General features: G+C 41.4%; 1 protein-coding gene across 1 annotated transcript in view; it reads left to right on the top strand.

Annotated features, from left to right (window-relative positions):
• LOC138287701 (dihydrofolate reductase-like) overlaps positions 1-21402 on the top strand; it is a 152941-nt gene extending 131539 nt beyond the window's left edge. The window contains exons 4-7 of the mRNA XM_069228376.1: positions 5207-5312; positions 7116-7242; positions 8380-8495; positions 19691-21402. Coding sequence (XP_069084477.1) covers positions 5207-5312; positions 7116-7242; positions 8380-8495; positions 19691-19766 — 425 coding nt within the window. The 3' untranslated portion in view covers positions 19767-21402. The remainder of the gene's footprint in view (positions 1-5206; positions 5313-7115; positions 7243-8379; positions 8496-19690) is intronic.
• The last annotated feature ends 3944 nt before the right edge of the window (positions 21403-25346 follow it).

Raw genomic sequence — 25346 nt, 5'->3', positions numbered from 1 at the left:
CTGCCCCTCCAACCAATCCTATACTTCCTTCACCTCCATAAAAAAATGCACTGTAGGGCCCACCTTGACCTGGAGATGGGCCGTAAACAACAAGGCATATTTGAAATTGAGTTGTCGCAAATGTTTCTGGACTCCCAAAAAGTGTTTATGCTGGGCTGCTGTTGCATAGTTAGGATAAATGCTTACCTGCAGGTCTCAGTCCTCCAGGGCCTGTGGGCATGGGCCACCTGCAGCATATAAGCTTGGTTCCTAAAGTTCAGTAAGCAAGCCACAGAGGGTCCTTGTCCCCTGATTTTCACTCTAGGCTGGATCTGTCAGCATCATCCCTAGGTTGCTTCCCCAGCTCCACTCGTCCCAGCCTTTCTCCAGGGGCCAAACCACTTCCTAAGGACACATATTTCTGTCCCTGGTGGTCCTCGAAGCCAACCTGGCTCCAGAACCCAAGGCCACCTCTCTTAAGCTTCCTTCGACCACCTACCGATGCCACTCTGGCTCTTTTGTCACTGCTACCTCCAGACAAGTCCCTTACAACTTGGGCTGACTCCTTGTCGCCCCCCTCCACCCTCTTCCCCCTCAGGGCAAATTCCAACTTCAGGGGGCCAACCTCAGTCCCAGGACTCCCCAGATGGGAGGGGCACCACAGTCATCATGCAGTGTGGGACGCATCTCTGCCATGTGGCCCAGCAATTGCCACCGATCTCCTCACAAAATGGTGGCCACACTTTCTTGCACTCCGTCCGGCCCAGCTTCAGCATCAGCCCTGCGAGGTCACGCTACCACTGTCCTGGCCCAACTGGCCTCAACACCACTGCAGAGCTCCTTGCTCCAGCTGAGGTGCTCACAACTGCCGGGAGGCCTCTGCACGCCTCGCTGCTCGTTCAGGCCCATCCTTCTTTTCCAACACATGTCCCACAGATAGAATATGCAATAGTTTGTAACTAAAAGACAATAGGATGCATATGTCCATTCCTTCCCTTTAGATAGCAATATATTTTATTAAGACCATTAAAATATTCTACAAAATTATAGAAAGAGACACCTATTAATAACCACCTCATTGAAAGTGTTGTTCAGATGATAACTGCATTTTAATCTGTGTAATCAGTGTCCTGTTTTGAAAGTATTTGAGAGCGATATTGTTGTCAATTGATGAAGAATCACCACAGTTTTTATTAAACATGCCAGCCCCAGTTCAGAAAGCCACTGAACATGCCAGTGAGATTTGTGGCTTTTTACCACTGCTGTCCCGGAGCCTACTATGGCTCTGTAAACTGGCCCACGTACAACCTTAACAACACAATACTCTCAATAGTAGCAATGGTGAGACTTCTCAGGGCAGTTAGTGTGAGGGTTACTTAGGCTTAAGAATCAATACCACCACCCTCCCCCCAGGAGCTCAATAAAATCAGTGTCCAGCCCAGTGCTTCTCTTTTAAGAAAAGACAAGAATTTCATCACATAGAAAACATAGAGCTCCACTACACAATCATTAATGCAGGCATTCCTGGTTCACTGGTGAGAGCCTTTGTGCTGTAAGGGCTTTTATTGACTAGTCCTTCCCCAGCCCCTTGCAGGTCCTCCTGTCTCTTGGCTTCCCCCTCAGGTTCATAATCCCCCCTTCAATCTAGTCTTAACACATTCTAGGAACATTCAGTCTCTCACCAAGTTTATAATAGCACAATGGAGCCATTTTTGTCCCTCCTGTGACTGCATGATCCCACTGACAACAGGAGTCTACAGGTGGCACACATCAGACTTCTCAGGAGTTTTGCAGCAGCCGGCTGCACAGTGCATCACTCAAGAAGTTGGGTCAGGAGCGGAGGCTGCAGATCATGGCTCACTCCAGCTGTCTGGTGGTTGCTTGATTCACAATGCTGCTCACTTCAGCACTCTGGTGAGTGCTTAGGCTCCTTCCTATGCACTACAGCCACAAGCTAGCAGATGATGATTCTTCATTGCGGTGGATGCCGGGTGCTGTTTTCAGCACACAGTGCTTTGCGGCGACAACCTCAATCATGTATGAGGGACCCCTAGGGCACCTCTGGGGACTCTTAGGGCCTGATTTCTAACTTGGCGGACAGGTTAATCCATCACAACAGTCACAAATATCCTGTCCGCCAAAATCTAAATTCCATAGAATATAATAGGATTTAGATTTCAGCGGATGGGATATCTGTCACCCATCTGCTGAGTTCTGCTGAGTTTTAAATCAGGACCTTAATCTTCCGGGCTGGGTCCAACTCAAAGACACATTTGGCAGTACTATGGTTATGCAGTCCACTTGAGGGGTACACAGGTCATCACTGGTACTTATCCTTGCTGACATGTAGGCCTACTACATGTGCACAAAGCTTGACAAATATAAATTATGTATTTGCACTACCTGATCTGGAAAGTAGTAAGAATCCTTCGCCACCTGCTTAGCAAGTCTCTGTCATACAGACCCTATGCCAGGATCAATTACAGCAAACTGTTCCAGAATCCACTCCTCCTAAAGTGTTAGAGCTTCTGTCCCTTGTTCAAAGGAAGGATACCTCGGCACCAACGACAGTCCACTAACTCCTCCTTCAGATTAGAATCCACGTTGTGTCTCCTGCCTCTAGAAAGATGGTTGTCAGTGCAACAGCAACCCTTATCTGCATAGTAGCCCCTGCGTACCCACCTCAGTAGAAGACCACCTACATGAACAACAATGAATCTTTATACCATTCTTGCAGACAGAGCATGTGTATTCTGAATATTCTTCCTTTAAGCTGGTTTGGGCTTGGTTCTCCTTTCATGTGCCTGGCAAGGCCACCTTCCAAGCTTGACCTCTGTCTATGGCATGTCAAGTTCAGGATTCCAGCTTTGTCATGAGCAGCAGAACTTTATATGAAATGGCCTGTAGGCATGCATTTATGTCTCATAGGTAAAGTTCTGACGCTATTATTTACTAACGATGGTTCGCTGCCACCACCGTGTTCCACACATGAAACCCATGACACAGATAGTCCCCTATTGTTACAATGAGAGTGTGCTTTGAATGCCACTCCCATTTCAGGACTAGGTCCAGAACTTATCACTGTCAAAAGACCCCGGCCAAGGTCAATGCACACATATGGGATTAGTGTGTGGCTTTAACATAAAGCAAAAACCACAGATGAAAGGTATGCAGTTCATTATTGCAAGCACAGCAAAAGTCCTACCAAGTATCATTTAAAATAGAGCAAGATTTTTAAGAAAATATTAGGAGATACTGTTGAGTACTATCAAACAGCAAAAATTGACAAAAAAATCTTCAAGGAACCCATGTTTGTAAAAATTAAATGAATAAAGTATATACATACAGTCTACATAAGTTCTTCATGCTCTGTAACTGAGGTAATCAGATGATGTAAGTGAAAGCAAATCAAAAAAGTTCAGAAATGTGATGAAAAAAAGGCAATAGATAACAAATGGCAATCCACATAAAATTAATAATAATGCAGTGGAACATGTGCAAGTCTAATAGACACAAATCAGATCAGATGCTAGTTAGCCATCTTAATTTCTGTGAAGACTTGTTGCTGTTTCAGCCCATATATGGACAGTTCCAAGGTCATTGTCAGGACAGGGGATAATTCCAAGCACATGGTTCCCAGATTTCCAATGGCGATGTACATGCAGTGATATTCAGTCAGTCTGCAAGGAGTGATGAATTTGGAATGCAAAAGTGGACCAAGACAGGAAATGTGTTCAAAGTATGAAATTAATCAAATTAACAGGTAATAGTGAAGGCAACTGAGCCCACTGGGGTAAGCTTGCCAATCAGTCTGCTAGGCTAAATGGATCAATGTATGAGGGACAGCTCAGAAACAACCAAGGGGCCCTGATACAGGCAGCCACTCTGCTAAGGCTTAAGAAATGGCTTGTCAGGAGAACGAATCCTGCTGATGGGAAACCAGTTAGGTATGCAGTTCAGGCATGCAGGACATGGGATATGACTCTACATCATTGTAATGCTTGTGCAACGTGTTTTCGCTCTTTCTCACTGAAGGTGGGCACATAACATGGGAAAGTATCAGTGATAAAATGTCCCAGGCTGAGAATGTTTATGGTAAGGCAGGGAATAGCGCAGTCTTGGAAAAACACAGTGAGAGTTGGCCAGTCTCAAGCGTGTTCCTTTTCAACACTGACCAGCATTTGAACAACAACTTACTCTATGGGATGGGTAGTTTCTAGAATTCTCCTCTCCAGTTTGTTTAAAGGATATAAGGTAGTGGGAGCTTGACAGCTGGATAGACAAAGCTCATGTGAGGAGGGACGCCTTGCTCAGAAACTAATCCCATTGTGGGTAGTTCTCTTTCTTTCCGGTCGTCCGGGTTCGACAACTTGAAGCTGGCAGACAAAGAAATGATGTGGATGTCAAGCCCCATGGTGATGCATTTATTAATTCTTACTTTTAGCTTTGCATTGTGCATGCATGAATACATAGTCTATATATAAATATATGTATGTATATAATAGCCATTGTTGAGTTCTGTGATCATTATTATTTCACTGCTGTGATTATTTTTAGAATTGCACTTGTGTTACTGTCTTTGAAATAAAAGCCCACATTATTGTCTCTGTGCATAAAACTTGGGAAGTGCCTTAATAAATTCGTTATTCAGACTAAGGCCTATATTTGTAGTTTTTTAGCGCCGCATTTGTGTTGCTTTTTGACGCAAAATCGGTGCAAACTTACAAAATACAACTGTATACAAAAACTTGCTGCCATTGGGAGAGCAGGTTTGAAATTGGCAATATGCAAAACTGAAAAAAATTACATTTCTATTGGAAACAGTTTATTCTGATGATATCGTTTACTGTTCCTCTGAAACACGTTGATTCATAAATAAAGGTCTAATATTTTGACCTACACGCTGAATACTGATTAATTAATTATCTTTGTGATATGCTATCAGTATTTATAAATATTTTATTTAATAACAGAAAATTACTTGGGCGCCTCTTTATATTCAAAACGTAAAGGATATCCTGTCTGCCGTATTACTAGTTCTATTATATCCTATGGAACCTGTAAAACAGCAGGCAGGATATCAGTTATGTTTGTGACGGAGTATCCCATCTGTCAAGGTCGAAATCGGGCCCTGTAAAGTGCATGAGACTTTGCAAAAATATTTTATTACCAGTTCTAATTGTTTATGGTGTAACATCAATAACAAGTTTTTTTTGTGTTTTTTCAGGAAAGAAAAATTTGGTTATTTGGGGTCGAAAGACTTCTGAACAGTTTAAAGGGGACTATATGCCCTTGAGAAATTGTTTAACTGTACTTTTGAGCACAACCCTAAGGTATGTTCTAGGAAATGGTCTATGATCATCATATTATCTATACAAGTGTAACTTTGATGTTAGGTTTTGAGTAGCCTTTGGTATAAAGCTCTTGAACTTTGTCCCAACATTTTCATATGATGACTCCAGGAGCTGAACTGAAAGTCTGTGCATTGTTCTTTAGCAGGGGTGTTTGAAACCTGTGACACCTACAAAAAACTTTTTCTGGGTATCAAAATTAGCAAAATATGTTTAGCTGGAGAAAAAACACAAACAGGATTTAGAGAGACTGTCTTTTAAGGGAAAATTAGAAGTTTGTTGCACTTATTTTGTTGTAACATTACAACAAATTTGACAAGAGGCACACTTAGAAAACATCATTTATAATTTTGCACTTTTAAGATGTGCAAGTTGTGAATTTCGACAAATCCTGCCTTAAGAATCATAAAGTTATGCACACTTATGGCCTCATTTACAAGAGACCGGTGCATTGGAATTGAAGCACCAGTTTTCTTCCGCTGCCCTTCGCTCCCCTAACATCGCCATGGTAGCGCTGTATTTACTATACAGAACTCCATTGTGCACAGTGTCTAAAGATGCTTCAGAAATTCTGTTGCATCTGTGGTGATAAAATGATGCATTGATGGACTAGAGTAAAAAAAATGTCGGTAATCAAGCAGTGCAGGAAAGGCCCCCATTCTAAACAGTCTTATGCCAGTTTAATGCCTGGTCTGAGCAGGCGTTAAAAAAGTGACGTTGTGAAGTTGCAGAATGACGCAGTGAGATCTTGTAGATTTCACTGCACCAGTTCTACGTGGCTTCTTAAGGGGGAACATTGACTTTGCATACATTTTACCTGATGCAATAATGTGGTGCAAGGATTTACAAAATGGCGCAGTGGACCCATTGTGTCAGTTTGTAAATGTGGCACACTGTGGGGGACTGCTTTGCGCCACAGCTGTATAAAAAAAAATGATGCCACAGTGGCGCAAGGGGCTTGTAAATAAGCCCTTAGGGGTAGATCTACAAGCCCCTCGCGTGACCTTGCAGGCCCTAGCATCATTTTTTTTTTTTAATGTTAAGGCGACGTTAAGGAGGCCTTTCTCCCGTGCTGTATTTACAAAGTGGCGCAATGCTTATATTGCGCTGCTTTGTAAAACTTTGTGCCACATTATGCCTCCACCCGGCATAATGTATGCAAAAGGGCGTTCCAGTGTAGGGAGGCCCGAAAAAATGGCGCACTGAAATTTACAACATTTCACTGCAACATTTTTTTGTCATTTGTAATGCCTGCTCAGAGCAGAGCAGGTGTTCTAATGACACACCCATTTCAATCAATGGGCCTTCTTGTGCTTTGCTGCACTCATGTCTTTATGGCGCAACCATGGTGTCATTAGGTGGGACAGAGGCGACGCAAGAAAAGTGACGTATGTGGACCGATGTGCCACTTTCTTGTTACTATGCCCCTTAATGTTTACCCAAACAAGAAGGAACATTTCCAGTGACTTGGTCTGCAGTGTTCTGTGAGCAGTTCTCCATTTATGACATAGTTGCTGATGAAACAATAATTGTGTTTAGAATATTTATTTTTCTGTTCAGAATAGTGAATTAGCCTTTTAAAGAGTAGCTGAAAGGATACATGTTTCGTTAAGCAAATTATATAATTTTTTGTTACCATGCTTTCCAGAATTAGTGCCAACGATTTACAATTATTAGTGTGTATTAATATACCCTGAGTCTCGTATACAATAAACGTAACACATATGTGCAACACCTTGGTTGCAGTGAAATTACAATCTTTTTTGTTGCCTTGTTCATTTGTAGCTCATTGCCGATGCATGCTGATATCATCTGCCGTGACTTTGAAGATGCTATTCAGTTGGCTCATACATCGCCTCTTTCTGAACAAATCGAGACAATCTGGGTTTTGGGAGGAGTTAAGTTATTTGAGGTAAAGATTTAAATTTAACAGTTGCGGCTCGCTCGAAGAAGGGGTGGGGTTAGGGGGCGGGATGGGGTGGGCTGGGGTGGAGGGGGCTAGGGGGATTGGGGATTAAATAAAAAAAAAAAAAAAAAAAAACACACTTGCTTCCTCTCTATCCGGTTCTCAGCCTGCACTGCTCCATTCCTGATGCCGCTCAGAGCAGCACCAGGATTGGCTAGGAGGGCCCAACCAGGGCGCTTGCAGGCAGACTGGGAGCCTGTGCAGGCTCTCTCCAGACCAGCAACTGTTGCTGGGCTGGAGAGAGCCCATTGCGTATGTGTATTTGGCCTGCCCAAAACAGCCGGCCAAACACACATGCGCTCTAAGGGGGAGTGCTGAGCACTCTCCCCTCATTGCTCGTCATCCCCGTGGCCCACCCCGTTTCCCAAAAAGCGATAATAAATACAGTTTATTATTGTTTTTGGGGAAAAGGTTTGCAGCTGACGCCCCTAGCGCAGGGCGACGCTCCTCCGCCCTTATGGTGGAGCCACCCCTGTTGCTAACGTATTTTTTAAGTATTCATTTTATTGAACGTATGCAAACCAAAAGGCTTAATGGTGCTGTCTGCCAAAAGAAACTGGGGACAGCAAGACCAAAATCTAGCTTAGGAGAGCAACCTCTTTAATAAAATCCTCAATGAAGGATGGCTGTTCTCTCGATGAAAAGCAAGGGAGCAGAAACTTCAAATTTGAACAGCTTGAAATCCATACACTCATTTACGATTTGGGAGAGTGGGAGACATACTATAAATCTGCAGATTCTCTCCTCGCCAAACCGGCAAGTTTTCATGCTCCACTCACTGGTTGGAAAACCGCTGTTACCATCAACAGAGCCTCAGCCGGCTCTGCCAAAGGTAATCTGTGACACAGATTTTGGCATTTTATAGAACCATCACTGAAACCGTGACTGTGCCCCAACTCTAATATACTAAATTTCGCAATTAGAGAAGGTTTAAGAGCAGAGTCAGCACTAGGTACTATCTAGGTGTTACCTGGAGAGCACATTAACACTCATTTTACTGGATCAATATGTGCACTTTGGTAGCAACCAGAATTGAGATGCATATTTTTCTAAACTAAATATAATGCATTTGTTTTTCAACAGGAAGCAGTGAAACACCCATTGTGCAGTCGGATATACTTTACCGATGTTATGGCTCACTTTAACTGTGATGTATTTTTCCCAGAATTTGATGAAGAAATCTTTAAATTGGTTGAAGAGTAAGTATGTATCTTGGCCATTTACCTCTTTTTAGTTCTTATGAAAATGCAAATGCTCAATGGGTTCAATGAGTGGAAACGTAGGGCAATAGCATTGCATTTGCATAGTTTGTCACTTTAGGCAGGCTGCTTAAATGTGTCGAAGGATGACAATAATTAGTCAATTTACAGCACAATCTATGCTAATTTATAAGATGGGAACAAAATTCATGGGTGCACAGAGATGAGGGTAAGCATTAGTTTACACAATGAACTTAGCCTATGTAATTGAGGGTTTAAGTAACTGAACATGCATCGACAGAGCATTATATTCTGGAAACAAATTTGACATAATATATTTGACACCAGTTGTTTATGTTGCTAATGTAAAATGAATGTACCTAGTTTTTGATAGATCATCACTGAGATTATGCTACACTACTACCAGACTGACAAGTTAATTTCACATTGCATCACTGATTTTTGTTTACAGTTGTGGTTTTTGTTTTTGTTTTGTGTGATAACGTTGCATGTTTGTTTTGTGATAAGAAGGGTAACACAGATGTCTAAGTTTAACTATGTTGTTCTCTCCGATTACCTTTCTAAATTATGTTAATCCGATGTGACATTTATTTCTGTTGTTTGCTACAGATCGAATCACAACTATGATCTAAATAAAATTAAATGAAGCTGTTACAGTCTGCATTTCATGTGTACTGGTCAGTCTTCTGACTGACCATTGCTGTGGGCATCTAGAATGTATGATATCAGGTGTAGAATCTGGCACTAGGGTCAGACTACAGCTGATGCTTCAAATGATGGCAGTGTGGTCCCACTTTTCTTGTTGAACTTGAATAAAACCTCTATTTGCCTCTATGGAATGCGTACTTATTTCAGCTGTAAGGCAGAAGAGCATTTCCCAGAGTGCTGCACATGTGGTGTGTATATAACGCTATGCATACGCCTACACCATTTTGAATTGGGCACATTTCGCATCAGTTGGCCTCCTAGTCATCAGAGGGTACAAGTATGGCTGGAGCAGTGCGCAGTTAAGGGAATCAGAAAGTGCACTCAGGACAACATTGGTTATCTTCCGGGAGACTAACGGTTTAACTGTTTGAATTTTCAGTAAACATATTGTTTTTTTCTCTCTTTGTACTCCAGTGACTATTCTTTGATATAACTCAGATTTGTATACAGAACACTCAAAGGAGCGCTAAATTAGTGAGCCATTGAATTTCATAAGTTATTCTAAGTAATAAAACACAAAAAGAGGATATACATATTTATATAGCCTAGACAGTATGTCGCAACCGCCAATGTTCTACCGGAGAAAGGTGAACCATTACTTTTATGGAAACAATGGAGGAAAATATTTGATTCCCACTTGATAGACATGGTGGAGAACAGTCCTCATCAGCTAGTAAGCAAGCACTTTTACTCCGCAATCTTGGCTTGGAGGGGAGGAACATATACGAACGTTTGGAAGAGTTGCCATTAGGTGGACGGGAGCCTAGAGATCAATTTGAAATGTTGATGCTAGAGAAACGCTTTGGCAGCAGGATAAACATTGTTATGGAAAAGTACAGGTTTTTCTCGAGAATGCAGGGCAAGACGAAGAGTGGGGAACTATATAGCATCTTTGAGAACATTATCTCGCACTTGTGACTTTGGAGAAATAACTGAATCATTGATCAGAGATCAATTGGTGAGGTGCACCAATGATCGAAAGGTGCAGGAGAAATTGCTGGCTAATACCCAAACTTTAAAGAAGCAGTTGCGATGGTAGAGGCTGTGGAAAATGCTTCCAGCTGAGTTTTGGAGTTCCGAGGAACAGGAGCACTTAAGTGTGATTAATGCAATGAAGAAGATGGCAGCGAAAAGTAGTGTTGTGACTAACAAAGGTCACAAAACTGGAAACAAGAGTTCTCAACGGTCAGTTCTCAGATGAACTTGGACATTAAGAAGGTGTAATGTTACAGACGTGGTAGTACATCACATTTGTCCAACAGCTTGAATTGCTATGCCAGGAATGCACTTTGTAAAAAAAATGTAGGGAAAAAGGAACACTAAGCCAGAGTGTGCAAGGATGGGAGAGTAACTCTTGTTGAAGATGCAAGAGAGATGGGAGGCAAGGTGGTTTTAACAGTAACTGATAGGAATGTCATAGATAGTGGTGGGCTGAAGATGCCAACGGATGTGCTGGACATTGGGGGCTTCAGCCTACCACTAGGTTCCTTTGCATCAGGTGTGGATGCACCTCATTTCATTTGTGACACCCTTGGGAGATTAGAGATTTTTAAGAGGGTAATAAAAAGGGTGTCAGAAGGGGACCCACAGGTATTATTCTTTCAGGATGACATTCTGGTGCATGGGAAGGACAAGAGTGAACATTACAAGGTTTTGAGACAAGTGTTTCAGAGATTGCAGGCTTGGGGTTTGATTTTGAGGAAAGAAAAATGCAGATTTGGTGTCACAGCGGGAATGTATCTTGGACACCCGATCTTAAGGGATGGCATAAGTCACAAGATAGATTTGGCTAAAAGTAGCGTAGCAGCCCCTATTCCTGTAAATAGAGATCAAGTCAGATCTTTCCTTGGTTTAGCTGAATTTTGTTCCAAGTTCATAGCCAACTTTGTAAGTGTGGTCCAACCGCTGAGAAACCTACTAAAAAAAGGGGCAGTTTTTTTCTTGGTCAACTGAATCTGAAATGGTTTTCCAGTGGGTTAAGTCATCTATTGGTAAACTACTCAATTTGAGGCAATTTGATATGTGCAAAAAGGCCATTTCGACAACTGATGCCAACCTGAGGGGATTTAGTGTGGTGTTGTCACAGGTAGTTGAAGTGGAACATGGGATTGTTGTTTTTGCATCTCGATCTTTGAAGGGAGCAGAAGAGCGATACTCTGTGATAGAACGCAACGCTTTGTTGTTTGCCTGGGCTGTATTACATTTTAGATTTTACCTGTGGGAAATACCTTTCCTGGTGAGCTCTGATCATCGCCAATTGTTTCAAGTTTTTACCGACAGGGATCAGGACAGTATGACACCAAGAATCAAAAGGTGGGTGGAGGGACCGATGGAGTACAATTTCCATGTAGAGTATCTACCTGGTCAACAGAATGTGGCAGCAGATTGTTTGTCAAGGCTACCCGTGGAGAGTAGAGATGTGATTAAGGAACTGACATTGAGGAAAAATGCTACGATGGTGGCATGGGTGAAGGAAATGTTATAATGGAACAGGAGTGGGGACAAGCAAGAAGCAGTAATGAAGTTTGCAAAAGATTATGGTAAAGGGATGGCCGGAGCTTAAAGATGTTCCTACCCAGGTGAGAGGATTTTGGAATTTGAGAGGAGAGCTGAGGTTTGTTGATGAGGACTTATTTAGGGACATGTGTCTTGTACCACTAACGAAGGTGCAAGAAAGAATCATAAATTTGGGGCATGAGGTCATTTAGAGAGAAATTTGACAAATTCTGAGATGCATGAAATATACATGTGGACAAATCCTGACAGACAGGCTGAACACGTTGTTAAGGATTGCTGGCTGTGTGCCAGAAATGACAAAAGCAACGTACAATGGTGCACTACTCTCTCCTGTAGAGCTGCCTGTGGAACCATGTAAGAAACTAGGTCTGGCCATAATTGGTCCTTTTGAGTTGTCGTACAAAGAACGCTATGTCTTGCTGCTTGTGGCTTATACCACAAAATGGGGAGTGACTTGTTGTGTGAGTGTGGTTAACACTAGTGTGGTAACTGATTTTCTCAAAGGTGAGTTTGTGAGTGAGGGTGTTCCTGGTGTGATTATCACTGATAGTGGGGTGTAACTTATTTCTTACAACATGAAAGAATGTTTGAGGGCCCTAACCATTCAACATCACAAAATGGCCCTCTTTAAACCCCAGGCCAATGGTCTTGCTGAGAAAAGGAACAGAATAGTCAAGTCCTCTGTACAAAGAGAGGTAGACACATGTTCATCCTTGAGAGGTCTTAAGAGAAAGATGGTGGGTGCATCAAGGCACTCCTAATGCAATCACTTTGAAGTCACCTTTCCAGATGTTGAAAGGTAGAGTTCAGTACTCAGAGTTCAATCCTGCATGGCTGAGGGTGGACAGCAAACGTGAGGGAGTGGACAAAAGATGAGGAGGAGCCAAACGGTTGCAGGAGAAAAGTATCATAACAAATACAAGATAAGGTATGAAGAGAGAACTTGTGTTAAGGATGTGAAGTGGAAGATTGGTGACACAGTACTAGTGAAGAAGCATGGGTTTGCCCCCCAGAGCAGGGGGATGACAGACATGTTTTCTCACCTCCGTAAAGGTACGTATCCAGTTGTAATACAGTGGTACTGGATCAGACACATGTGTATGTGTCAGCCTCTGTAAAGACTTGGCCAAAATAGAAAGATTTGAAATCCACTGGCGATCGTAACCAACCATTCCCAAAAAAATACTGACTTCTTTCTGAATTGTCGGGGGATTCATTTTCAGAGATTTTCTGTTGCGACACCTTCCTTGCATGTTTCATAATGTGGTGACCTACATACAAGACTTCTTTCTGACAGTACTGCAATTTACTTGGGAAACTTTGTCCATTCTCACCTAAGTGGTTCAACAAGGCAATTGGATCCCTCCTGCAAGATTCCTGAGTACTTGACGCTACTATCAGATCATCTCTATTCTTAATCAGAACTGAGTGGTAGGGCAATTTGAGTGACTGCCAATTCTTTTTCAAGATATGGTTAAAAATGGATGGACTCTTGGAATAACCTTGTGGGGATCGGCACCAGCACAAAACAAGACTGCAGAGCCAAAATGAAAAGTGAACTTGGCTCTCCTCATGCAATGGTCTGGAGAAAAACACTTGGCCAATGTCAGTCATGGTGAAATACTCGGCTTCCCATGGAATTTGGAACAAAGTCACTGCTGGATTTGATACCATAGGACAACAAGGAGCAACAATTTAATTCATCTTTCTAAGGTCTTAGCCTATGCATATTTTCCATTGGGCTTCCGCAATCCCATAACAGGAGGCTTACATGGGCTTCCCATTATCTCTTTCAAATTCCCTTTTTTTTAAATCAAGGACTCAATCAATGGAGTAATTCCTGCAATTGATTTGGGTGCCAAGTTATATTGCGGTATTCTTGGACACACAGCATTTGGTTTCACAGTTATCTTGACAGGCTCAACACCAGACCTATCTCCTTTTCTGAAAAATCCCAGACTTCAAGGGACACAGTATAATTTATATCTGAGGATAAGTCATTACAGGTCAACATAAGGAACAATGAGACACTTGGGGTTTGATTCGCAATTTTAAATTCTGCATCCTCATCATTCGTATGGATTTAAATAAATCTTGGGGCACAGTAAATGGAACAGTTGCATAGCAAGTCGCATTCAAGCAAACTCACAGGACTTGAATCACGCACATCCTGAAAGGAACTTTTCTACAACTTGGAACTTCTGAAAGTGACAGGTTTGATACTTCTGTTTTTCTTACAGTGGCATGAGTAGCTCCTGTATCAACTAGAAAGGACACATGATGACCATTCATGTCACCAACATACGGACCGCGCTGAGTTACCTCTAAAGATGCACCAAGAACGTACTCTTCTTTTTCTTTCGGGCACCTCAACTGAAAAATGCCTGAAAGCTTCCAATCACTCAAATCAATTAAAGGAAACCGACTTGACATCTGGTCTGAATTTACATTTGTGACCTGGTTTAAATTCTGTGCCTGATTTAGATATTGGTGGATTAGTTACCCCATCACAATAGTGACAGATATCCCACCAGCCAAAATCTAAATTCAATAGGATATAATTGGATTTAGATTTCACTGGACGAGATATTCGTCACCGTTGTGACAGACTAACTCATCAGCGAATATATAAATCAGGCCCTTTGTCGGGTAATATTTGAGTGTTGTTGGGGCATCGGAGCTTGTGGAACTTGCATTTGTTGTCTCTGGGACACATTTGAATTTTGCATTCGAGGTCTCTATATTCTCTGCATCTAAATATTTCCCTGCATTTGCACAAATCCATCATTCTGCATCTGAATATTATTCACATTATGGGGACACTCCCTCTTCCAATGGACCAGTTTTCTGCATATGTGATATGGATTAGTTCTCTTCAAAGTCGTCACATCTACACCTACATTCGGGTTGGAAGCATCACCTTGTCCCCTACCCTGCTGTTGAAAACCATTATCTCCCTGTTGATACACTTCTGCATTCTACCAGTATTCCCTGCAAACTGCAGATTCTGATTTCTCTGTGCAGCCTCTGTTGAATCTCCCTCAGCTTCTCTTTCAACTTTTCCTGCTTTAAATCCAGTTCATCACTACAATACTTTGTGTATCACAAGGTTGCATCAATTGGTGTATTCTGCCAGTAAATCAAATGCTGCTGAATCATAGTATTTATTTCTGGCTTCAATCCCTGACCCATATATTTCACCTCTATGGTCACAGTACAACTGAAATGCTTGAAAACCTGTAAAAATCTCTCATAATAGGAATGGATCAACTCCTTAGATTCCCGAGTCGTTCTGCCAATTCGCAGCCAATCTATAGGGGACACCTTTTCTTTCAAAAAGCCAAATACCTTTCAATACTTCTTCATCACTTTTTCAGAAGGTGCGTTTGTCACTGGATCTCTTAGAGATTCTCTGTCAGGCCAATCACTAGCAATTTTACATTAAATCCACATCTCACTCAGAACCACAATGCCAAAGTATTGAAATCTTCCCACAAACATTTGGAAAGCTTCACAAATCTCTTTGTTTGCCTGTACCATTCAACTGGCTTCTTTTTCAAGTCAAGCGAATGACAGAATATCACATGAACACACCCTGGGGTAAATGAACATACCCTCCACCTGGAGCGTCCCTCATGGGGAGCATCTTCACATCTCCCTCACTCTGACCTGATGTAGCTGAAGGCAGATCTGTTCTCACTTTCTTCTCATCTCTTTTTTTTACCCATCATCCTTCCTACTTATCTAATGCACCCCATTTCTGAATGTAACAAATTAATGTTATTATCTTCCATTTCCTGGAGGTCTCAGGTTCATGATATCCTTTTCACTGAATACTAATTGATAACCCTTCTATAAGGGCTTTGATTTTTCTAAGCCAGCATCATATCTCTGATCTAATTAAGCTAGTATCTACAGTTCCAATATAATTTTATTTATTTCCAATTTTAATCTGGGTATGTTCAATGGTCTTTCTCTCTGGGGTTTGTATTGATCTTCCATTGCAATTTGTTCCTCCTGTTGCAGCTGCAGGACTCAAATGTAATTCCTGGGCACTAATACATCACAAGCTTATTGGAGTTTTTGACACTACGTCTCCTCTTACAGAACTTAATTTTGTCTAATCTAGGGTATTCGCATTAACCATGTCTTCTTCTGACGTGTTAAGGGGCAATCTCCTATTCGAGATACTACAACCAATGTTCACAATATGTTCTGATCTGGGCACAAAATATGGTGAGAGTCTCTGAGGAAATCTTGCATCAGGAGTAATCCTGTTTGACTTGTCATTGGGGTCAGATCTGAAATGGATGCCGGGGTCAACAGTTTTGGAAATGAAAAAATTATTTCTATTTCTGAACCACTTAGATTAACAAATCCCTGAGCTCTTGCCAATGCAAGACCATTTGGAGCAACTGGGCTATTTAGAAAATTCAAAGCAATCAAAACGTTCTGAACATTTGGAACATTTAATGCATGAGCATTAGATAAATGAACAACTGGACCTATTGTTACTGGAATTGTTAATTCATTTAGATTAGCATAATTCATCTGATACTGTGGCACTGACATTCCTAGACTTGGTCCTGACAGTTGCACACTGAAACACTGTACAGTCTGATCTGAGTTAAAACTCTGTCCTGTCTGATTCAAATTAAAACTCTCTACTGGCTGATTCACATTTGAACTTTGCACTGTCTGATTAAGGCTCTGTTCACCAGGCGCAGTAGGTATATCAAAAGTCACATTTTTCAGTGTCGAACCTGACCCTCCTGTCTCCTCAGAATTGTATGGAGGCAGATGATTTAACAATAACTGATTTATAAATTCACCATCCGCATCACTCTCAGAAGTTTCAGTCTTTTTCTCTGACTCTATCACATGTTCTGTCTTTTCTGTCTTTTTCTAACTCTTCGGTTTAGTGCTATCTCCTTCCTCCAGATACAATCAAGTTCCCTCAATTATGTTTGCTCTCCAAGCTTTTTGCTGATTTTACCATCGCACCCTGCAACTGTCCTTATTGCTTTCTTCACTCTACCCTCCTACTTCTCTTTCTGTCTCTGATGAGCTATGTGTTACCAAGAATTAAACACTTCCAATTGAGCGGGTCTCAGAGGTGGTCTCATCTCTAATAATATTTACATCAGATTCTCTCAAATTAAATGTTCCATAGCATGGAAATGCAAGTGCATCTTCTTTCTTGGTAATCGTATGCATGAAGACCTACTTAGGACAATACTTAATGATCTGGAGAACCTTCGGTGGGGTCTCTATTCTCTCTCTAACCAGGTCAAATACATCACCTTTCACCAAACTTTGCAATGCTTTAAAGAACTTAATTTTCAATCAACTTTTTATAATTCATAATTTATCTATCTTTCACAATCAGGAAGTAACTCTTTTCCTACAATCCTTTTTGATGTTCATGACCAACAGCAGCGCAACACTCTGACGTAGTCCTCCAATAGTAGCGCGGCTTCACACCCAACCCACCTATATCAGAGCGACACAGTATGATGTCAGTCTCACTCCTTGCAGCAGCTCACTCTTCTTTACAATTTCTCTCACACTCATCTCTTCATTAAAACCTATTGCAAATATCGTGAGTAAAAACTATCAACAACTGTCTGCTCACTAAGGGATCGGGTAACCAAACACTTCATAAGCAGTACAAATATATGCTTTTTGACTATGGGTTCACACTTATACACAAATGAGATTCGACCAGTGGATCTCACTCCAATTGATACAGTTCCTCCATGTGCACTCAGGATTTACTAGTACCAACCATCCATACTCACACCAGGAATACTACTGGTATTTTCTACGACATCGTACGACACGCACCTTACACTGCAGACAATAAATTGACCAAGTGTCTTCTACACTTGTGCGTTATCCAGGGATCTTAGGCCACAATGGACTCGTTAACCAACACAATTTAGAACAAATTGTCACATTCACAAAACAACTTCAGAAACGCCACAAAACACTTCACAACATCACACTTCACCACAATCTATAGTAAAAGCAAGCAAGCACAAACCCTAGTAATATTCACACATCTGCTGCAAAGGAACAATGTTGGAACTACTTTAAACCTCCGAACGAACCATGGGATATACTTAATTATTCCCCCCCCCCCCTTATGGGAGCCACCGTCCTCTGCTACCAGATTCGCTGGATCATTTCGGGTATGACCTAAATGAGGTCAACAGATCTTTTCACCCTAGCTAAGGGGGTAAGAGAAAAATCATTAACAAAACCAATCAACATTTAATTTACAGTATGACCAATTTGGCCACACAAGGAAAACCCAAATCTCAAATAAAGTTAAAGAGTTATATTCCAAACTCAAACTCAGGTTAATGTAGACATCTCCCAAGACAAAACTATAAAGGTACAAAATTACCATTGAATGTCCTAAGCGTTGAAACAATTGAAGCTTAATTAACATCCAACAGACTAAACATTCTATCAATGCAATACAGAACAAAAGCACCAAACTTTGATACTCTGAAAATAAGCGTTCACCATTTCTTCTAAGCATTTGCATAAATCTCAGTTATCTAATTATTTCTCTATGCAATGGAAATCCCTTAAAGATACAAAGTTCCTATTTCTCCTGTCCTGGGCTGCACAGCATGCGGGCGAAAAGTAAAAAGGAAATAAGATGTTAGGGTGACACAGAGAGTCAAATCTGATTTTCTCATTTATAATTTATCAGCACTGCTCTCAGTCCCAAACCCTGTTACACTACTTATTTATTCCTTTATCTTTTGAAGTCGTCATAAAATGGTTACAGGGTCCTACAATGCACTTGCATGCAGTGCATTTGAAGAATGACACAATGCTAAAAAACAATAACAAAGCTAATAGATGTATCATGGGCAAAACCTATTGGCTTTGCCAGTGCTTGTTGGGACAGTTATATAGATCCCCATCCACCAGGGCACTAACCAACCTAATTATTTATGTTTGCGCCTAGGACCTTAATAAAACTAGCAATCATTTCCTCTAAAGCAAGGTCAAAATGGGCAAATATTTCCCCTGTAAAATAACGTCATAAGTTTTGAAAAATCTTTATTTCTTAAGTGCATTAGTTGTATTTGGTTCGTATCCGAGTCTTAGGTTGTGCTAATACCTTTAGTTTTCTGTTTTGTTATTTGTACTGCCTTTATTACCTCTATTTTATAAAAATATAAATATTCATTTTCAAAATGTACTGTTTATTCGAGTTTACCATCTGCTGAAATAAACATTAAGGCCCATATTTATACTTTTTTAGCGCCGCATTTGCGTAATTTTTTGACGCAAAGTGGCGCAAACTAACAAAATATCATTGTATTTTGTAAGTTTGCGCCGCTTTAGCGTCACAAAGTGACGCAAATGCGGCGCTAAAAAAGTATAAATATGGGCCTAAATGTTTGCCTTCTCTGTCTTTGGAAAGTCAACTTCACATTTAGAGTGAGAAAAGCTGCGTGACGTTTTGTGCACCAGGTTATGTCATGAGTGTTCAGTGGGTTGAGGGTGGGCGTCATTTACAATCGCAGAATAGGTATTCTTTGCACGGCTAGAGCTTCATCACAATTGGCTCAATAATCCCACTGGCGCCAGTAATGGAAGTTACCACTCCATTAGGGCTTTAAGTCTCGGCGGGGAAAATTGAATATATCTGAGGGTGTCGGGTGCTGTATATCTGATTTATGCTGTTCTCAGGGGACACTCCAGGACCAACTCATGACAATGCAGTATTTCTTCCCCCACTAAAATTACTGATGCCTACACCCTGCGGTATCATTACTGGCAACTCTGGGCAGGGGGCCTTTATGTGCATTGGTGGCACAAAAAATCAAGGCGGTAAGGGCACTAGTATCTGAACACACAAAAATATGTAAATAACAATTGGTACATTTCTGGTTATGAATTAAAATTATTTACTTTTTCAGGTTTCCTGGCATCTCTTCAGAAATCCAAGAAGAAAATGGGATAAAATATCAATTCAGACTTTTTGCAAAGCAGTGAGATTCTGAGAGTAAAAGAAACAGGTCGCACGATTAGTATACTTTTAAAAAACAAAGCCATTACAGTGGTTTAATCTAGCAAATGGTAATTCTGAATACCATATGAAAATGTTTGTCTTAATCCTTAGTACTCATCAACTCTGTTATTTGGCCATGATTCTAAGATGCCTTCTGAGATGGCTCTAAGATATTTCTTTCTGCAAAGGCAAAGAAGTGAGTGAAACAGTTCATCAGGAGCTCACACTTTACTTTAGTATAAAGATCAGTCCTCTAACCAAGGTGGATTTTAGAGCAGGAACTGGAAAATGCCCAAAGCAAATAAAAGTCTGCTGCTATACCACCTCCCTCACATTGGTACAATAATTAACAACAGTTTAAGTTAAGAAGAAATGGTACAACAAATGGGCACTGTTTCTCGATACATGTTTGTGTGAACACGTGTAGCGTCTGATGGTGGATAAATACCTAACAGGGGATTAGCCACAGGGAGACGGGAATGTGATTCAATTTTCACCACAGATGAAGATTTTAATGGTTATGTTCTGGCCAATACAAAAATGTCCCCACACAGGAATTTCAGAATAGATGTTATTGCAATCTTAATCGTGAAATAAATCTTATGTCTCACTTTACTGACACATCAACATAGAGTTAATAGAGGGTGAAGACAGTTAATGGGGTCAGTTCAGTCCTGAAGAATTACTGTGACCATTCAAGCATTGATTAGAGGTAGAAACATGTTGACCAACTAGTATAGACAGGGAAAGTCATCACAAGCTAAGCATATTGGCTTATCTTGTGGTAGTAGGAGAGACAACAATTCAAAATATTAACAAACCAGACCAGGAACAATTTTTGTAGCAATAAGACTGTTGGACTCTCGTCAGAAAATACAAAAATCATAGCCACTCTACAGCATCATAACCAAAAAGAGAGCTCATAGAGAGACCATTTAGAGACATCAGTTATTGGTGAACAGCGACTTCAATGATGAAGCATGCTACCTATTGTTGAGGAGGGGTCTGCTCAAGACGTACAGAAAGATGCAGACTCTTCCAACTAACCAGAAACATAAAAAAAGACAAAACGGTTCTGTTAGCCCAAGTCACCTTTAATTTCACATTACAGTTTTGAAGAATGTAGCAATAGCTGTAAACCGCCCTAATCCTGCAACAGAGTGTCTTGCTGCGTGACTCAAATACATTGCTTAAATCAAACTATATTTCATGATTAACAATGTACTAGTTACAAATAATTTTGTTCTTCTACTTGTGGATCTACATAAAAAGTCCAGGCAGGTGCGTTCCATATAAGGAGCAGAGACAAACTGGCAAAGAGGATTAAACCTTTGCCAAAGTATCAGGTATTGTGAGAAGGCATCCATTAAGTGGCATAACTCCACCAACTGGAGAAGATTGACAGTTTGTGACTGTAACAGAGGGGCTTGTATTCTTTCATTCTTGTGTACTGGTTTGTTACAGTAAAATCCCCTCACAGTTGAATAGCAAGGGTGCCATGAACCATATTGTAAGCATGGGTGATGGCTCCATAAGCCCTTGTTGATACCAAAGATCCCTGTGCTTCTGTGCCACTGCATCTACTGAATTAAGGATGGCTAACCCTCAATCCACTCAGGTCTGCCCTAAGGCTTTCAACTGGAATGTCTATATGTATAGCAAGAATGCATTTTTAGCTTGTCCCTTCATCTATCTATGCATTCATATACATCACCACTGGCTTCTTTGGTAGAATGAGGCATCCTTGCTTCAGCTTGCAGTACTATGATATTGAATATTCCATTTCAAAATTGACCTGTGCCAGGATCAGGCTACCTGCTTCCTGGTGTAATATGTCAGACCTGCATTGTCTTCACTGAAATCATTTACAGACCTACAGAAAGTACATAACCTTGAAAATATAGACTTTTACAGTTTCTAAAACTCACAGTAGCACTGAATAAACTTAAAAACCCCACAAATCTGACTTAGCTCTTTTCCTAGAGAAACTCACCAGCCGCACACTACAAAACACTAAGACCCAGATTTATGAAAGTATTACGCTGCCCTTTCATCATGCAAGGTGACACAAGGGCAACACAATCATTAAGTCAGATTTACCAAGTCATGCAAGGTTACCTTGCATGGCCCTATGTTGCTTGGTAAATATAAAATAACGCAAGGCAGTGCAAATCTCAGCCTTGCGTTACGCCGTAAAGGCCTTACATGGGTGGAGCATGGGTGGTCCCATGCATCCACCCATACGTTTCAGCGCAGTTCAGATTTACCAAGACTTGTGAACCTGGGAATGCATTCTAACTGAACGCCGTCTTAATAGAAGTGCAACAAGGAGAAATGTCTTTATTTCGCCTTGTTGCTTCCTCTTTCTCAGTGTTCTACATTTTTCAGCACACTTAGAGGATAACACCTCTAGGGTGTCCCTTCTTGCACAAAAATAATCCTACCTGCAATTCAGGCATCCTTGCACAATGGCGCAAGGGTGCCTGCATTGGTACCCTGCTGCACACAGGGCACCCGCACAGTGAGCTAGCAGGAATGTGCCATATCTTGATAAATTTGACGCATTCCTGCCCTCTTCATCTGATGCAGCGCAGCAAGTTGTCTTGCTGCATTGTGCATTGTCAAATAATGATAATTCAGGCTCTCAATAACAACCACCACAACACAAAATGTAATCTTGACATCACATAACAAAGGTAACAAATCTTGTTTGCTGCTCAATATTCAACCACCTGCTGAAAAATTATGGTCGGAAATATGGCGTTCTACTACAATAGACACAATTCCTCCTGTCCTGGCTTTATGGAAGATATGTACCCTACACAAATCGTTCTGGACATTAGAAATACTTTTAAAATCGGGCCTATTAACTTCAGACAAATGTTAGAACTGTAATAAATCAACTGGCACTATTGATCATACATTATTCAACTGTCCTACAATATAAACCCCTCTGGGCAGAAATGGAGAAACACCATCAGTAAGAAGTTTTGTGCCAGTATCTTCCTAAACTTTATAAGCAAATCCTTTGCGGCCATGGTCGATTACACCCCTTCCTAATGTGAATAGCCATGACCTAGGACTTATGGATCTACTCCTAAAAATAAGAATCAAAAGTATACTATGCAACTGAAAATCGTACAATAATCTATCGTTTCATACATGGTGGGCATGGGTTTGTTTCACTAGAAGTGCAGACAATATTGCATTTAACAGGAACCCACATGGATCAAACAAAGTTTGGAATAAACTAGGGGGCTTATTTAGAAGCCCCCTGCACTGCGTTTGCGTCACTTTTTTATATGGGAAAAAGTGATGCACAGGTGCCGCAAGGGGCTTGGAAATAAGCCCCTAGATCTGTACATGCAAAAATCAAAACTCTCCTGGATGCTTAAGGCTACAGCCAAACAATGGACTTTAGCAAGATCTAACATAGCCCTACGGATTTTTCGATTACAACCACAGTTTTCCTCAAGGATGACAGCTATCGCTATCCATCCATAATACTATGGTTCATCCCCTTCCTTTTACTTCCATTCTATTTCTCCTCTTTCTTCCCTCTTGTAAGATACATGATATTTAATAATGCAGAGATCTCTCACTAATTTAAGCTTTTTTTTCATTGTTACAGAGTCTTGTAATTATGTAAAATACATGCATTTCTAGGCATATTTCTGTTATCATGGATGGATTGTAACTTTTCACTTTTGAAAACCTCTCCAATAAAAATCTTTGAAATCAAAAAGACCTGCATTGTCTATGTCTGGAGGAATCTTTCAAATTGTATCTTCATGGGAATGACACCTGAGATCTTTCTAGGTATGAGAGAAGATGCAGTCAACTTGAACAGTAGATGATCTGCCATCTTATATATAAGGTCTCTACAGAGATTATTGCATCAGGTTGCTGAACTCTTTAGACTTATTTCAGAAATCCATGTGCTCTGTCACAGTATAGTCATAAGTAGCAAGCCAGCATTATTAAAAAGGTGCTCTTATCTTATTTGCTATAGCCACACTTGCTTCTCCAGTAAGGGCCATACCTCATCATTCAAGAACTCCTTTGGGTGATTTATACCTATCTGGTGCACCGCCACATCATAGGCTCATCAAATATTCCTCAAACTTTATAAAATGGAATTATCCATGTTTGTTTATTTTTTTTCTACCACTGATATGTTATTTCATATGTCTACCAATAATTGGTAATATTCTAACCCATCTGTAACCGGGCGTCGGAAGCCCCGGCTACATGTTTGGAGAAGCGTCCGTACTCAAAGTGCCCCGGGGGTCCCATGGAAGAAGGACTTGCGCTTGGTAGAAACTCGGATATCCAGGTTTCTGAAAGTATGAAAACAGATGGACAACACGCGCGGCGCGTTGTTGCTGGAGGAGAGGAGACAGACGCCGAAGAGAAGGAGAACGAGACCACGAACGTCGGGAGCAGGCAGGAAGGCGCAGCGGAAAGCGTCCTACCTGGAGGGGAGGAGGAGGCCCCGGATCCAAGATCTTTGGAGACCAGAGAAGAGGACGCGGAGGGAGAAGGAGACTCCAAGGAGCAATCATTCCGCCAAGTCCCTGGAGAGGCGTGGCTTCAGCAGGTACGGTCCTGCCTCAGAACAAAGTTGAACGCGCTAGTGGGAAGGGAGGAGGGTGGAGAGAGGGAGCAGAGGGAGGTTGGGAAGGGACAATTGGGGAGGTAGAACCCGAAAAGGGGGGGGGGAGCACAAACCACAACCACAGAGGCACTTTATAGGTGAGAAAGGAAAGAAGTTTGACATCACCAGGGTGAAAGTGGAAACAGGATCCTATCCACCATATCAGTCTTTTTCCCTTTTTATCCCAGTTCTGGACCACTATATAGATCAGCACCATTCCCACTCTCTCTCTCTCTCTCTCTCTCTCTCTCTCTCTCTCTCTAACCTCTTCCATACTAACATTATCCCAGGAAACCCATACTTACAACTTACCTACTGTTCCCTTGTTTTTCTTCCGGTTCACTTGACATCACCACTACCGAGAGCCATATCCTCAGACGCCGAAGACCCTAGAAGAAAGAAAAAAGCAAGTAGATACGCAACGTCTAAAAAGAGAGAGACTATATGAAGACACCTATACACTTGACAATAAAACCACTTGTATAAAAATCAAGAACCTGAGTGTCTCTTTCATCTCTATTGCTATCCCACTGCCACAGTGGTGTCAGAAGTGGGGTTCTGTATAATAGCGATAGAGGAAGGACAATTAACCCAGAACACCATGGAAGGGAAACCCACACTAGAGGACATGATACAACAACTCGCAGAAGGCCAACGTCACCTACAGATTGTATGGGAGGCACAACAAAGGGAGGCCAAGGAAGATAGAGCGGCTCTCCAGAGTGCACTCAAAAGCCAGGCTACTATTATGGCAAATAATCAGTTGGTGCACGAGACAGCTTTACAAAAGCTAACCAACACCATTGCCACCAGTAAAGTGCACCCCAACGTACAGAGTTCGGTACTCCAAAAGTTTCAAGAGGGGAAGGACCCTGATGCGTTCTTTACAAACTTTGAAAGGGTGGCT

The sequence above is a fragment of the Pleurodeles waltl genome, chromosome 4_1 (genome assembly GCF_031143425.1).
Source record: "Pleurodeles waltl isolate 20211129_DDA chromosome 4_1, aPleWal1.hap1.20221129, whole genome shotgun sequence".
NCBI lineage: Eukaryota > Metazoa > Chordata > Amphibia > Caudata > Salamandridae > Pleurodeles > Pleurodeles waltl.
This window is presented reverse-complemented; position numbering and strand designations above follow the sequence as displayed.